Raw genomic sequence first — 15,959 nt, forward strand, 5'->3', positions numbered from 1 at the left:
CGTGGTTAAGCCAAGGTGGTCTTTTGCCACATTTTCTCTTTCCTAACCAGCGGAATAGCTTGCTTTTGGGCCCTTCATAGTGTCCCTTTGAAAAACTGCCAACTCTCCTCAGTTTTTGTTAAAAGACTGCAAAAATCAAGTAGGCAACCTTAATGTTTAATGTACTTTTATGTGTGTAATTTATATATTATGTATTTGGCATTAGATACCCCCTACAACTCAGAGCAGCAATGCTTGGAGGGAAAGTCCCCTTTTTTATCTTGCTTCAAGCTCTGGATTATCAAGGTAAGAAACTTGAGAAAATTAAAAGTAAAATTTAGTACAGCATTTTTTCCCCAATGACCCTGACTTTGCAATAAGTTAAGATTTATAAACAAAATAAGTCATTTTTTTTGAAAGATAAACTGTAATCCCATCTAAGTCTGAAAGGAAGCCTCTAGGGATCCCTTACAACAGTAGCAGGGGATGCAAGAGCAGATTGCTTGGCTGCGGAACCGTTTCAGCAGCTGCAGGGTGGGCAGTACAAAGATCCAACACTCCACTTTCTCACAGTCTTTTTTCAGTGAGAGCAGGACAGTCATCAGAATACACTCCCTCTGGCCCTTTGATGCAAAAAGCAGGCAAGGAAGGAGCAGGAGTCACTCCACATCAAAAACACAATCTTCACATCATAAAGGAAATGCTAGAAAGAAGATGAATGCTTGAATTCATACGCTTGTCTTGATGTATGTTTGGAAAAGTCTTCACGACCTTTAGAAAAATATACACCTCTACCCCGATATAACGCTGTCCTCGGGAGCCAAAAAAATCTTACCGTGTTATAGGTGAAACCGCGTTATATCGAACTTGCTTTGATCCACCGGAGTGCACAGCCCCGCTCCCCCCCCCCCCCCCCAGGAGCGCTGCTTTACTGCGTTATATCCGAATTCGTGTTATATCGGGTCGCGTTATATCGGGGTAGAGATGTATTGGCTTTTCTTTATAGTCTTGTAAATCCATGACAATTTATACTACTATATGAACTTTGCCGAAAAGAAGCCTGAAGAAGTGTCGGGAAAACAAAACTTTAGTGATACAAAAGAATGGTTATTTACCACCTTGTATAGTAACTGGAGTTCTTCAGGATGTGTGGTCCTTATCTGTATTCCACTGGAGATGTGCATGCACTGCATGTGCCTGAGCCTGGAAGATTTTTGCCAGCAGCATCTGTTGGTTTGTTCCTGCACTCTTCTCCTCCTCATGCTTTGAACCAAGGGCATAAGCTAGTCTCTCCAGTCACCTTTCACTGCAAATAACCCTACGATAAGGCTCTGCAGAAGATGAGTAGTGGAATATAGATAGGGACCACACATCTCAAAGAACTCCAGTTACTATACAAGGTGGTAAATAACCATTCTTTTGTATCACTAAAGTTTTGTTTTCCCGACACTGGGAAAGTAACCATCCTTTCTTTTTCAAGTCATGGTACCTATGTGTATTCTACTTGAGGTGACTCATAAGCAGTATTTATTGAGGAGGAGGATGGAAGAAACTTTACCTCCACAGATTGGAGGACTACTCTTCTGAGAGATGCTTCTGCTGTAGACACTTGTACTGGGAGCATAATGTCTCACAAAGGTATGGACAGAGCTGCACTGCAGACCTCTGAGAAAGGGAGGTCTTGAAGCAAGGCTACTAACGTAACCTGGGCTCTAGTTGAGTGGGCCCTCACATCCTGAGGAGCTCACAACAAAGCAGGATGCCGCATGAAATCCATTTGGACAGACTCTGTAAGGAGATGAAGTTATCTCCCTGCATTCAGTAAAGGAAACAAGAAGCCTGGGGGAGTTTCTGAAGAATTTCATCCTTTGCAGGTAGAAGAGAGTGAAGCTTCTTGTCCTCTCGGATGCCTGGAACTCCACTCAAAAGACAGTAAGTGGATGATTTGTGTAGTGGGGCAGCTGCCCTGCGCCTGAAGAACAGGGGTTAAAAGCCCTGGAGAGGGTTGCAGCTGGGAAAGGCTAGGCTGATTGGAGAAGCAGCCACAGCTGGGGCCACACCCCAGTCAGGCCACAGCTGGCCCTATAAAAGGGCTGTGAGCCAGGAGCTGGAAGAGTCTCTCTCCAGCCTTGGAGGGAGAAGGACCTGGCTGCCTGGGAGCTCAGGGTACAGGAAATGGAGCAGGGCTGAAGAAAGGCAAGAGGAGCTGGGGAGCTGGCAACTCCCCAGGTTGCAGGCCTTGGGAAAAGGCCAAAACAGCTACTGGGGTTGCAGAGGCTGCAGCCCGGGCTTAGGAAGAGGCAGCTGGTCCGAACCCCTTGCCAATGATGAGTGGCCTTTACAGACTGCAGTCTGCCCCAATGAGCGGGGGCTATATGATGACTGGCAGTAGCCACTGAGGCAAGGTGGGTTGAGAGGGTTGGGGGTTCCCCTGGGAGGGGAGACCCAGAGCATGGTGAGGTACTGCTGAGGCAGAACCCCGAGGTAAAGGGCACCGGGGTCCAGGAGGGACACGGAGGCCAGCGGCAGTTGAGACATCAGCTGGCAGAGGGCGCTCCAGAGCTGGGAAAGAGCTAATTCCCAGGACGACCAGCAGGAGGTACAGCACCAATCTGGTTCAGATGGAATTCTGAGGTGACTTTAGAAGTTAATTTAGGGTATAATCTCCAGGAAAGTTTATCCCTATGAAAGGCTATATAGAGAGGGTCAGCCATAAGGACATCCAACGCACTCTTCTAGCATAGGTGACTGCAATCAGAAATGCAACCTTCATAAAGAAATGTATTAATCAACAGGAGGCTACAGGTTAGAATGGGGTATTCAGCTGTGTTGATAGGACAAGACTGAGGTCCCATATATGGGTAGATTCAGCACTGGAGGAAAGGTTTGGATCAGTCCTTTCAGAAATCTCACTATAATACGAGCAAAGACAGTCCACTGGAGGGTGAAAAGTGCTAACAGCTGCCAAGTGGGCTCACAAGGAGCTGATGGATAGCCCTGTCATTTTTAGAGATAACCCACAATAGTAGGGGTGTCAGACATTTTCAGGGGAATCGAATGATGCTGGCATCAGGTATGGAAATCTTTTCCATTTTGCTATATAGCATTTTCTCATGGAATCTTTCCTACTCTTGCTAAGGATGGATTATATCACCTCTGAACATGACTTTTCTAGGTCTGTCAGCCATCCAACACCACACTTTTTGATAGAGGGCTGCTGGGCTGGGGTGTCTGATCTTGCCTTTGTCCTAAGTTAGTAGGTCTGGGAAGAGGGGAATATGGATACATGGATGTGAGGAGTTCTGAAAAATACTCGGGAATCAGAAATGCTTGGGCTACTGGGGAGCAATGAGGATAACCAATGCTCCAGCTTGTTTAATCTTCTTCAGGACTCAAGATAAGAGAAAGATGGGTGGTAATGTGCACATCAGCTCTGGAGTTGTGGCCCTAAACTGCTCTGGAGCAGGTGGTCAGCCACTTCTTGTTCTCCTGAGATGCAAAGAGATCCCACAATAGAAATCTCCACTTCCAACAGCTGTCTGTGGCACCAAGTTGATTAGCTCCTACTCGCGGTCTTTGGAGAGCTTTCTGCTGAGGCTGTCTGCCAGTGTGTTATGCATTCCTAGAAAGTCCGCAGCGGAAGGGGGCGACATAGTGGTGAATGCAACACTTCCGTAGATTGACCACTTCTATGAAAAGAAGGGTGGACTTTGCTCCCCCCACTTTGTTTGTTGATATAGTAAGCCTGTCATATTGTCTGACATGACCCAGATTTGAGGGGCCCAACTAAAGACTTCAGAAGGTTTATGTGCAAGTGGGATTCTTGGGGGGCTCCAAGTACCCCGTGCCACATGTTCATGGAGGTGGGCAAATAACCCTATGATAAGGCTCTGTACTTCCTAATAGGATTTCTCTGTGGGCAGTCATCTAAGTAGGAGAACCCTGACAACATAGGTGAGCTGCCACTACAAGTAACACCTTTGTAAATAGTCTTGGTGCTGTTGAGAAATGAAGGGGAGCACTCTGTATTGGTAATGGCCTGGGCCCACGGTAAATCTCTGGAATATCAAATGTGCAGGGGGGATGTCTATTTGGAAATAAGTCTCAAATTGAGAGCTATGAACCAGATGCCCATGTTAGGAGATTATTGAAGCCCTCGCTAAACATCTACCATCTGAACCACAGATGAAGATGTTCAGTTGAGATCTAGTATGGGCCTCTGGCCTCCTTCCCTTTTGGGGCTGAGGAAATATCTTGGGTAAAATACTCTTCTCCTATGCTGAAGAGGTACTAGTTCTATAGCTCCCACACAAAACAGTGACTCTACTTCTTGTCTAAGCATCCGCTCATGAGGGGGGTCCCTGAAGAGGGGGCAACTCTATCAGATAACCCAGTGGTGGACAGCATATGGCCCATCAGGGTAAGCTGATTGCGGGCTGCGAGACATTTTGCAAATGTCCCTGTGGCCCGCCGCCTCCCGCAGCTCCCATTGGTGGGGAACGGCGAATCGTGGCCACTGGGAGCTGCGGGGGGCCGTGCCTGGGGACGGTCAATGTCCGCAAAATGTCTCGTGGCCTGCAATCAGTTTACTCTGATGGGCCGCATGAAGCCCGCGGGCCACAGGCTGCTCACCACTGATATAACCAGTGGTGATTGTTTCCAGAACTCATCTATCTGATGTTATATGGTACTAAGCCTGGGAAAAATTAGCTAGGCAGCCAGCAAAAGGAGTATAAGAATCCTGAACATATAAGTGTGGCAGGTGGACTAAACTAAAGCTCTCAAAAGTCCTGTCAACAGGTTTTTTTGGTGGGAGGCTGAGGCTGGAAGTAGAATGAAGGGATGACATTATTTACACTTTACTTCATCCTCTAGCATTTCTTAGGCAGTTCATACGCCCACCCTCTGATTGTAGAATGGTTGGGAGCTGGTTGTCACTTGTAGGGTTTAGACGTGGAGTATTTCCTGTATGGTTGATACTCAGCGAGTAAAGGATTGCTCGAGTCTTTGAGGGAATGTAATGATTCCTTTTTTTGCCCGCAAAAGGATCGACAAGTTTGGCAAGGGAAGAGCTGATAGATATTGCACTTGCAGGGAGTACGAGTTTTCCCTAGGCAACAGAGGCACGTGCAGTGGTCATCGCTGACCACCCCTTCCCCCCCTCAATTTGGAGCACGTGGAGAAGAATGTAGGTGCAAACCAACAGACAGTGCCAGGAAAATCTTCCTGTCTGAAGCACATTGAAATCATGCACACCTCAAGTGGAATACATGTAAGGACCATCACTCAAAGAAGAACAAACTTTCTGGATCGAGTTATGAATAGAGGAAACTGCATCCAACCTGAGATTCTGCAAAAAAGTTTGCGTTCTCTCACAGGAGCAGATGTGAAGTCTATACCCAGTGCCCCATATATATATATATATAGTGGGAAACAGGACAAAACTCCAAATTCTGCAGTAATTCTCTTGTTCCCCCAACTACCTTCAAACCACACAATTTTAGTTCACAGTTGAAAACACCTGTTAATGTAAATTGTGTCTATTTTTGAGGATGCACTCCCTCCCTCTTCTGTTGTCCATAGCTCAGCTCCACTAGTCTCAATAGTTGTGATGTGGCCCACTGAGTCCTGCTCAGGACCTTTTCCCCTTCCACTATATGTGGAAATGCTTGTAATCAGCTTCAGCAGCTCATCTTCACAGAACTTTGGGCCTTAGCTGTGCAGTTATCCAAGCAGCCCACCTGGTGATCCTGCTGCATCGCCTGCTGTATCCTCTGCTCCCTGTCTGCAAATTGGATTCCCAAACTCCTACTCACTGGTCCCATGGAAAAAATGCAGGGAGAATGTACCGTAATCCAATAACCTCCCCTTTGTGGGGAAAGCTAGAGACCACTGAAGACAAGTCTTGGCAAGGCAGGAAGAGACGATAAAATGTCAGGTGCCTGGCTTCTGCAAAATGGTACATTTCACAGAGAACTACTCAAGAGTTGAAGGAGCATGTTTTTCCATGGGTATGGGAAACAACACTCTTTTCTTTGAGCTTGGAGTGTGCTTGCCCACAGCAAATTGGAATGCTCAATCAACATTTTTATTTTAGTACCCTTTTTGGGAGGAAAGCAGGGGGCTTTACTGCTTTTAATGCTCTAGAAATGGCAAGACTCCAGAAAGAACTTCCCTATTGACTTAAATAACTATCACATTGTGAAAAGGTATATATTTTCAATACATACTCAAAATACGTGAAACCATTACAAATACTTTCACAACATCTAAAGGCAGAACACAAATTACAGAGGCTGTGCATCCATCGGCCACAATATGTCCCATCTTCTGCAAAAGGATGAAAGCAGTCTCCTCTCTTTAAAAACTCTTTAATGTCTTGGCTGTAAAACTGGTACACAAGACAGGCTTCAGATTTTTCACTCATCTTTTATCCATGTAGCCACTATGTTCATTATAAATGCTTCCCAACCTTTCATGGGCCAGGATGGCAATTACCTTACCCCCTGAATTTACAATTTCAGTCCTTTGTCATAGGAATTATTACTAGGGTAGCTATATATTCAAAAAACAGCCTATGTTTCCTCCAGGTCTAATGCTGGATCAGACAGTACCTCAATACAGCAGAACTAATGGAATTTGCCTTAACCCAAAGAGACAAGAGACAGACAATGGCCTTTTTATGGCAAGAACAGCATGGTGGCCAACATTTGGAAATCTACATGAAGAGGGGTCAGAATAATATATACCTATCAAAGTAAGTTTATTGCAAACGGATCGTTCCTTCCACTGGAGACAATGATCTCATAGCAACTGGAGAAATTTGGTTATCTATCATGTCATCTTCAGAAGCACTCAGCAGCCTTTTTGAAGAAAAAGAAGCCTCTTCCTGGACTCTGTGGGTGTCTGACTAATTATGTCGATAACTGACCCTTAACGCTGACCCTAACAGTCTGTTCTAATTTACACCACCAAAAGAACCAGGAGAGGAAGTTACACAATCACATGACTGAAAAATTAAAGCATCAAAATTGCAAATACAACCAAGAATGGGACCTATTATGAACTGGTACTAACCTTAGACGTGACTTCAACCTGCTTATAGGATACAAATAAAAAATATTAAGTCTCAACTGTACTACAAGGAAAAGAGCTTTGAAACTGTCAGTTGACTGTTGAGACTTATGTGGATGGGCCCTATGAAAACTGATTGGATAAGGAGTCTAAAAAGGAAAATAAGCAACTTTAAGATGTCCAATAGATATGTACTAAAAGAATAGACAGCTACAAAATATAATATACAAAATGTCTCAGAGAGCTCTGCAACTTAAAGTTAAAAACACTTGTTTATGAATGCCATCTGCTCCTGACAGTTTATCAGCAAAACAGTAATATATATATACACACACACACACACACACAAAAATGTTTTTAATATAGGAGAAAGAGTCCTTACTCTGCTATATCAAGATATCCACAGGATGAAGCCGCATGTAGAGGTATCCAACCTTCATTATCTGGTTGATTAATGTTTGCTCCATTTTCCACCAGAAATTTCACCATATCTACGTTATCATCTATGCAAGCCTAGAAGGAAAGAAACATTAAAAAATTCACATTAAAGTCTTGCTTTAAATTAATTTTTTTCTGGGAAAAAACCTTCAGAAAAGAGAAGACTGAAGTTTTAGTTCTTTATCATCAAAAAGAAAATTCCCAAACAAATAACCAAACAGGAAAAACAGCTCAACAAATCTAAAACAAATATCTATCAAGTCCTCAAATGGATTTGTTCTAACTAAGGCCTATTTTTATTTTATAAATAAGTCCCTATTTGAATCACGGGATGATCTTCAAATAATTGCGGCAAAGTTGTGCACAAGACATAGAAAATCACGGAAAAGCAATATTGTAATGGACCTTTGTTAACAGCAGTAATTTGGAAAAGCCAGACTAGACCTATTCATTTAAGAAAAATTTGCTGGAACAATATAAACCCTCTGCTATGAGGCTACCCTCTACATTATGCAGTCTATTTTTTTTTTTAAAATAACCAGATATTTTGCTACAGCTATATTATATTCATTAAAAAAAAAAAGTGACCGGTACAATATAAAATTCAGAAGACTAAAAGTCTTAACCAACTAATGTAGAAATCAAGTCCAGTCACGTTAGTCTTTTACATTTTTACAGGCACTGAATATTAGTGCAGTACAGTACTAATTGTATACTCAAAATGCATGCAAAATTTTGGACTATGGAAAGTAAGCTAATTAAAATCAAAATTGCAGTGGAAACCTAATATTGCGAGATCTGCAACATTGCAAATTAAGTAGGGCCTTTCCTATAAAGCTTTGTTTATAACTATAACTATGCTGGGGAACCTGGTTACAACATGGCTCCATTTAATATTGCATACGGGACCCAATCCGTTCCCCAAGCTATGCTACTTCCTCAAGTAAGTTAACTCGTGTTGGTACTTCAGCACTGTTTAGAAAGCCAGTTAAGGTTCTATCTATATCATAAAATGATATTGTTTTAACTGGGACAGAGGACTACAGTTTTAACTGGTGCCCCACTATGGTTTTGGTTTTTAGCTATAGTGCAGATTGGGCATAAAAGTACAGAACGAGAAGTAATATTGCATTTCTACAACTTCATGGAGTTTCCACTGCAAATGACATTCCATGCCACCTTTTTATTCTTTAAACTGCTACAGGGGTGGGCAAACTTTTTGGCCCAGGGGCCACATCTGGGTATAAAAATTGCATGGCAGGCCATAAGTGCTCACGAAATTGGGGTTGGGGTGCAGGAGGGGGTGAAGGGTCTGGCTGGGGGTGCGGGCTCCAGGGTAGGGCCAGAAATGAGGAATTCAGGGTGCGAGGCGGGGGGGGGCCTCCGGGCTGGGGATGGGATGCGGGGGGAGGGTTCCGGCTGGGGCTGCGGGCTCTGGGGTGGGGCTGGGGATGAGGGCTTTGGGGTATAGGAAGGTGCTCCGCTGGGACCGAGGGGTTCAGAGGGCAGGAGAGGGATCAGGGCTGGGGCATGGGGGGGTGGCTCAGGGGTGCAGGCTCCAGGCAGTGTTTACCTCAAGCTGCTCCGGAAGCAGCGGCATGTCCACCCTCTAGCTCCTACATGGAGGTGCAGCCAGGCGGCTCCGCTGCATGCTGCCCCTTCTGCAGGAGTCACCCCCTGCAGCTCCCATTGGCCGTGGTTCCCAGCCAATGGGAGCTGCGGGGGCGGCGCTTGAGGCCGGGGCAGCGTATGGAGCGGAGCCCCCTGGCTGCCTCTACATGTAGGAGCCGGAGGAGGGACATGCCACTGCTTCCAGAAGCCACGCAGAGCAGCCCCTAACCCTGCTCCCTGGCTGGAGCATCAGAACAGGGCAAGCCCCAGACCCCGCTTCCAGGTGGGAGCTCAAGGGCCGGATTAAAATGGCTGGTGGGCCAAATATGGCCCGCGGGGCGTAGTTTGCCCACCCCTAAGCTACTATATACCTTTTGATTGCCTATGAATTTGTACCTTTAAAAGGCACATGTCTGAGTATCAATTTCAGTGTATTGCGAGAGATAATCCACATGTTTTCTAGGGACACAGCCCTGTGTATTCTGCTTGTTATACAGCTGCATGAATTACCACATATTCACCTTTGTTGGTGCTGCATAAATATACAAGAACAGACATTTTCTAGTTCCTCAACTTGACCACCTGCTGTTCTGCTTTCCTCCTCCATGTTAGAGTATTTTTCCTCACAAGGGGGTATACAGTAGGTTTCCCTGCCAACTTCCATACTGCTGCCCTTAAAAGGGCAGAGCAGAATGCAGAGAGAAGGCCCTTTTTGATTCAGGACAGCAAGGACTCAAGCAGCCAGATGCACAGGACCTTTCCTCAGAGTTTAACCTACTAAGCTATGCCACAATATGCCTCCCCCCGCCCCGACTCCAACAAGCCACGAGATTGAAAGAAGCACCTCTACTGAAGAGGTCCTAAACCCCTCAGAAGTATTATTCTTCAGATACAATGCAAATAATGTGACCATTTATAATATACTTTCACTCTGATATAATTTTCTACCAATTTGCCATACTACTACTGAAAGTTAATGATTTAATATTACTCCAAAAATCCCTTCTACCTTCTTTGTACAGGACAGATCATATCATTCAAAGAAAAGGAAATTAAATGCAGTAAGTTGTTAATGCAACTATGTTAATGCAACTATGTTATTTCACTGAAGAATAAAAACAAAAGTTGAGTATAAACAGTAAAGTTAACTTGGCTACAATGCACATATACAATATTTTCTATTCCTGTTTTTCTGGTTAAAAATTCATAGACTAATGCCAATCATCAAGAGTATACTGCATGGCAGGGGTAGTCAACATGCGGACCGGGGGCCAAATCCGGACCACCAGATGCTTTTGAACTGACACCGAAATCTTTTTATTTACTTTTTTTTATTATTATTATTTTCTCTGGAGTCTGGAACTTGACTAGACCTTCCCCAAGAAATTTAGACCTTGACAAAAAAACTGACTACGCCAGCTGTACGGTGTACAGCAGGGGTCGGCAACGTTTGGCACGCGGCTCGCCAGGGTAAGCACCCTGGCGGGCCGGACCAGTTTATTTACCTGCTGACGCGACAGGTTCGGCTGATCGCGGCCCCACCGGCCGCGGTTCGCCTTCCCGGGCCAATGGGGGCGGCGGGAAGCCGCAGCCAGCACATCCCTCGCCCGCGCTGCTTCTCGCCGCCCCCATTGGCCCAGGACGGCGAACCGCGGCCAGTGGGGGCCGCGATCGGCCGAACCTGCCCACGACAGCAGGTAAATAAACTGGCCCGGCCCGCCAGGGTGCTTACCCTGGCGAGCCACATGCCAAACGTTGCCAACCTCTGGTGTACAGGATAAATAACGTGGTTAAATTAACGTTAATTTTGGAACTTAACCTTTGCATTTCTTGACTGATTTTAACTATGCAGCTTTCAATGTTGCAATAATTGGGTATTGCACTTAATAGATGTGGCAACCTCTCTTTCAAAAGCATTATCTGGAAGAAGAAAAAAAGGGGGGGTATTTAAAGTGTATTCGTTCTGCACGGCAAAATAAACAGCCCTTTTGCTTGTGGCACTAATTGTCCACAGAACAATCCTCTTGTACATTTTTAAAGTATACATAAGAGAAAACTGCCAACACATAAAAATATTGTTGCTAAGAGAATCAAAAGCTTACACATGCAGCACATTTAAAGACATATGACTAACTGGCTTAAAATATTTGACCAAATTTGGTCAGTTTATTGTGCCATATATGGCAAGAATCAGGAAAGCTTAAATATACTTCGAAAGTCTTATCAGAGATTGTTTTTCTTAGCTTCGCAGGAATGTGTAACCAGCATGATTATCTATAATAAGAGACTGGATGAAGACACTTGTCATTTACTTCCCAGGTGCAGATGGGTTTAAGATGACTTTACTGCCTAGTATAGTTCTTAACTGATTCAAGAAACTGGTTCTTCAAAACACAAACAAACAACTGGTTAAGTCTGAAGAAACTGAGCAACTGTTAAAACAAAGTTGTGCTGATTTTGTTACTTATTTTAAAGGACAAGCTGAATAGACCAAGAAACTGAAGACTGTAAGAGGGAAGATAGTTGTACGCTTGAGTACTGTACAGACTCCAGCCTTCTTTTTGGTGGGGTGCGAGTGGGAGGGGTATTTTCAAAGACAAGACATGTTTTTTATAGGAGCTCCTTTGTACAATGAATACTAAAGCAGGATTAGAAGTGTGCTATAGTTACTGTAAGTCTACAGGAAAAGAAAAAGCACCTGCAGTTATCAGGCAAGACAACTTGAGATTTTTTTTAAACTTATCATTTTAAAGGCTTTATAGAAATGCTCACTGCACACAGATGGTAAGAATCTACATGGACATGTATAAAAATGTAAATAATGTGTTTACATGTTCATGTCAAATCTGAACATGCTAGACTGAGTTTCATCAAAGAAAACTCGAGACAGTTTGTATAGGTTTTGCCCTAAATTAAAAAAATAAATATGTATTTATTGATTTCAGCAGCACCTCAGGTGATTTGGCTGAGTATTCTCTATACTGTTTCTGCCACTTTCTCTAGAAAAGAAAACTTGGGTATTAGCCAGGGCTTACTATCAGACTATAGAGACAAATTTAGTAAAATTAATTTTTATCTTTTCCTCTTTTCTTTTCTGCTTCCTCTATTGTACGGCCTCTTATCACCCTATTCACTTTTAAAAGTGATTTTTATCACTGAATGTCAGCATTGCCTCTATTGTTAGCCACCGAAGTTTTAGCCCAAAAAGGAAAGCTTTGCATAGTTATAAGCTGAACTGAAAGACGCGGCTTCAGAACAGATTGTTCTTCTCAACCTTAACATGCAATAATCTGAAAGCTTTAATAAAGGAAAGAAACGCATGCAACATATAAGATTATAGGATGCACAGTACAAAATACCATGCACCATTACTACAGTGCAAAATAAATATGCCAGGCAGAAGCGAACCAGAGCAAAATCAGGTAATACAATGGCTGGTTACATTTTCTGGTAATGGACATAGGGACAGAATCCTGAAGAGCAATAAAGGGGAATGTATTTAAGACAGAAAAAAAAGTTGTGTTCCACTCCCACCATTAATCTTAACTCTAGGACCGATGAGTTCAGCACATAGCACCAGCAATCCTGTTCCCATGTAAATTCCAAGACAGACCTGTGTTTTGGAAAATAAAGCGTCTACACTAAATAGTGAAGACATGTTTAAAAAATTTCAAACAGCACCCTGACTATCCTTAAGTGATTGTGGTCCAGTCTGCACACAGTCCTGCTAGTAATGCTGGATTCCAGATTCTTAAAGTTATTCAAAATAGCTTCATACTCCAGTAACAACAGGTACGTGTAGGATAACTGCCTCTTGTAAAGGAGACCAGGGCATTTGGGAAGAATTGACTGAAGACTATGATGAAGAATAACTAACCTATTTCTAGGTGAAGTAGTTCTCTCTCTCTCTCTCTCAGGTGTTTATAAAGGTCACTATCCCTGAAGTACTTAAGCTCTCTGGGGGGGGAATTCTGTTCATAAGCACCCCTAAAAATACAAAAACTCAAAACAGTTAAGCCAGTTCTCAACCAGGGATACATATACCCCTAGGGGGATGCAGAGGTCTTCCCAGGGGGTGCATCAACTCATCTAGATATTTGCCTAGTTTTACAAAAGGCTACAGAACAAGCACTAGCAAAGTCAGTACAAACTAAAATTTCATACAAACAATGACTTGTTTATTCCACTCTATATACACTATACACTGAAATGTAAGTGCAATATTTATATTCCAATTGATTTATTTTATAATTAAATGATAAAAATGAGAAAGTAAGCAATTTTTTGGTAATAGCATGCTGTGACATTTTTATGTCTGATTTTGTAAGCAAGTAGTTTTTAAGTGAGTGAAACTTGGGGTACACAAGACAAAGACTCCTGAAAGGGGTACAGTATTCTGGAAAGGATGAGAGCCACTGAGTTAAGCTATTTAGACAGTTTAGTTCGTCAAAAGACAATAATTTTGCCTAAAGAATTCAGTACACATTGCTCCTTTCTGTAAAAGAAGAAAAATACATTTACATTTTAATAGTATTAATTTAAAAATTCAGAATGCTGGTAAGGAAAAAGCTTGTTGCAGTTATTTAAATACTGCACCACAGAGAGCAGAGTTGTGCTGTATTACTGAATATATCCTATCTTGGTATACAATCTTTAATATTTGTTTTATTTTTACTTTTCATCAATCGAGTACACATTATAGAACCCTCTGTTCAGTTTTTATATTTTAAATAGTACTAGATTTCTCAGCCTAATATTTCACTAACACTTTCTAGAGAAAGTAGCACAAGAATACATCTTAAACTGTCATCTGATTAGTACCTCCCTATGAGCTATCAACTAATTTGAGATTATTTTCTGCCTATAAAGGAATAAGGAAAACAAACCCTATTGTAGTAACTTGTCAAACCATCTACTATCACCAAACTTTATTTTGCCTTATTTGCCCTCAGTACAATGCTGAGATATATATTAAAAAAGTACGTAACATGCAATAATGTGGATATAGGGCAACATATTACAAGTTACAAGGCTGAAAGATTTATTGTATGCTCTGGGACAACATTTACTTTTATAATAAAATATCTAAGATACAGATTATCTGTCATGCTCTCTTTCTGTTTTAGTCCCCTCAGGAGTGCACCCAAAAATCTGGTTTTAGGGCTAATGGACTGGACTGGAAGTTGCAAGATCTGGGTTGTATTCCAGCTGGGTCACAATCTGTATGACCTAAGGCAAGTCACTCTCTCTGCTTCAGTTTTCCCATGTGTAAAATGAGGAATAATGTTACAACCCTCATGTTATACATTAGCTTAGTTTATATTAAAATATTATATCCGTTAGAAGGCATGATAAAATATGTACGTCCTACTATCTCATGCTGCTGCAGGCACTATGATCTTCAATTTAAAACTTTCAGAAACTAGCAAATTAGAAAGAAGTAGAAATGCTAGTTGCAAGAAAAAGATAAGAGCCAGCCTGCAGTGTGCATGCAGGGGTTCCGAGGGAAAAAACAGTACAACACTGTGTAATTAAAAACTGTATTAAAACGCACTCACACAAATTTAGTTTGCAAGGACAACCTTATTTCCTAACCGCTGAGTGCCTGCATTTACAACATTAACATTCTTTTAGTGTACTTTTTTGGACGTAATTTTCTAGGTTTTTTAAAAAAAAAGCAAACTAAAAAAAACAAGTTATATCATATGGAACCATACTGACAGCCACAGGACTCATCAGCAGGGTTAGAACCTGTAGATCCATAACAAACCTCTGCTATTTGAGCTAACAGAGGAACTAACAGCAGTAGTAGGTTGTCATCTTCTCTAATCCAGCCACTAATGGGAGATGAGATAGCTGTGAAACCTGTTGGCAAAGTGTATTTGCTGACAGCAGAGGAATGGTTAGATTCAAAATCCATAATCGAATCCAAGATTTCTGATGGGAAGTGTACTCTAATGGATATATATATATATATTTTTAAGACCCTCTTTCCCCACCCCCCAATCATGATCCCTCCAAGCTGTCCTGGTACCAACCCTCCTCCCTGCAGACACACATCCAAGTTCTGTTCCCCCCCAATACCTCTTGCCCAAGTTCCAGTCCTATACCGTCTCCCAGTCTCCTCTCTCGTCATCCCAAGGGCCCAGCTCCACAACCCCATTCCAGAGGAGGCCCCTTCCTCCTCCTCACTGCCTGAGAACCAGCAGGGTGAGCAATGAAAGCACAAGACAGTCTCTCTGCTCTGAGTTTCAATGCCCAGCACCACAGAAGTCGCAATTGTAGGGAAAAGTCCTGCTTGGTCCCTGTAGCCCTATGCGGGAGAATACCCAATGCAGATGGAATCTCTGGAGAATGTAGCTGTCAGCAGGGTGGATAAAAATCAATGATTTTTTTTTTAAATAAAAAAATCCTGATTTTTTTTTTATTTAAATCGATTTTTTTGATAAAATGCTTTTTGAGGAAAAAAAGCAATCTAAAGATAGTTTTAATTAAGATACATTATAGCTCAAAGATTCTAATTCTATAATATGAGAATATATTCAAGTAATGTTTAAGAAAAGTTTTGTAAATGAGTTCCAATAGTTCATGGATTAGGGACCCAATCTTATGAAGTCCCAGGGGCTTCTGTATAGATTATTTAGGTTAATCTTTCCATCTCCCCAATGGGATTCAGTGTTCAGTCTAGAAGATACCATCAGAAAAGCTTAGTTTTGCAGTTCTCAAACTGTGGATTTGTGTCTCCAGAGATAACATGTTTGTTGGTAAATAAATAATATAGAGAGGTGAGAAATAACAGACCTCAACCCTATTGTTCTTCTGCAAATTTGTGTACACAGTCAATCCCTTACCTCTCT

At 42.4% G+C, this 15,959-nt stretch overlaps 1 protein-coding gene across 1 annotated transcript in view; it reads right to left on the reverse strand.

Annotated features, from left to right (window-relative positions):
- Nucleotides 1–15,959, reverse strand: part of PPP1R12A (protein phosphatase 1 regulatory subunit 12A) — a 213,876-nt gene that overhangs the window by 123,848 nt on the left and 74,069 nt on the right. Inside the window, exon 2 of the mRNA XM_065423865.1 lies at nucleotides 7,436–7,566. Coding sequence (XP_065279937.1) covers nucleotides 7,436–7,566 — 131 coding nt within the window. The remainder of the gene's footprint in view (nucleotides 1–7,435; nucleotides 7,567–15,959) is intronic.

Source organism: Emys orbicularis, chromosome 1 (genome assembly GCF_028017835.1).
Source record: "Emys orbicularis isolate rEmyOrb1 chromosome 1, rEmyOrb1.hap1, whole genome shotgun sequence".
Lineage (NCBI taxonomy): Eukaryota > Metazoa > Chordata > Testudines > Emydidae > Emys > Emys orbicularis.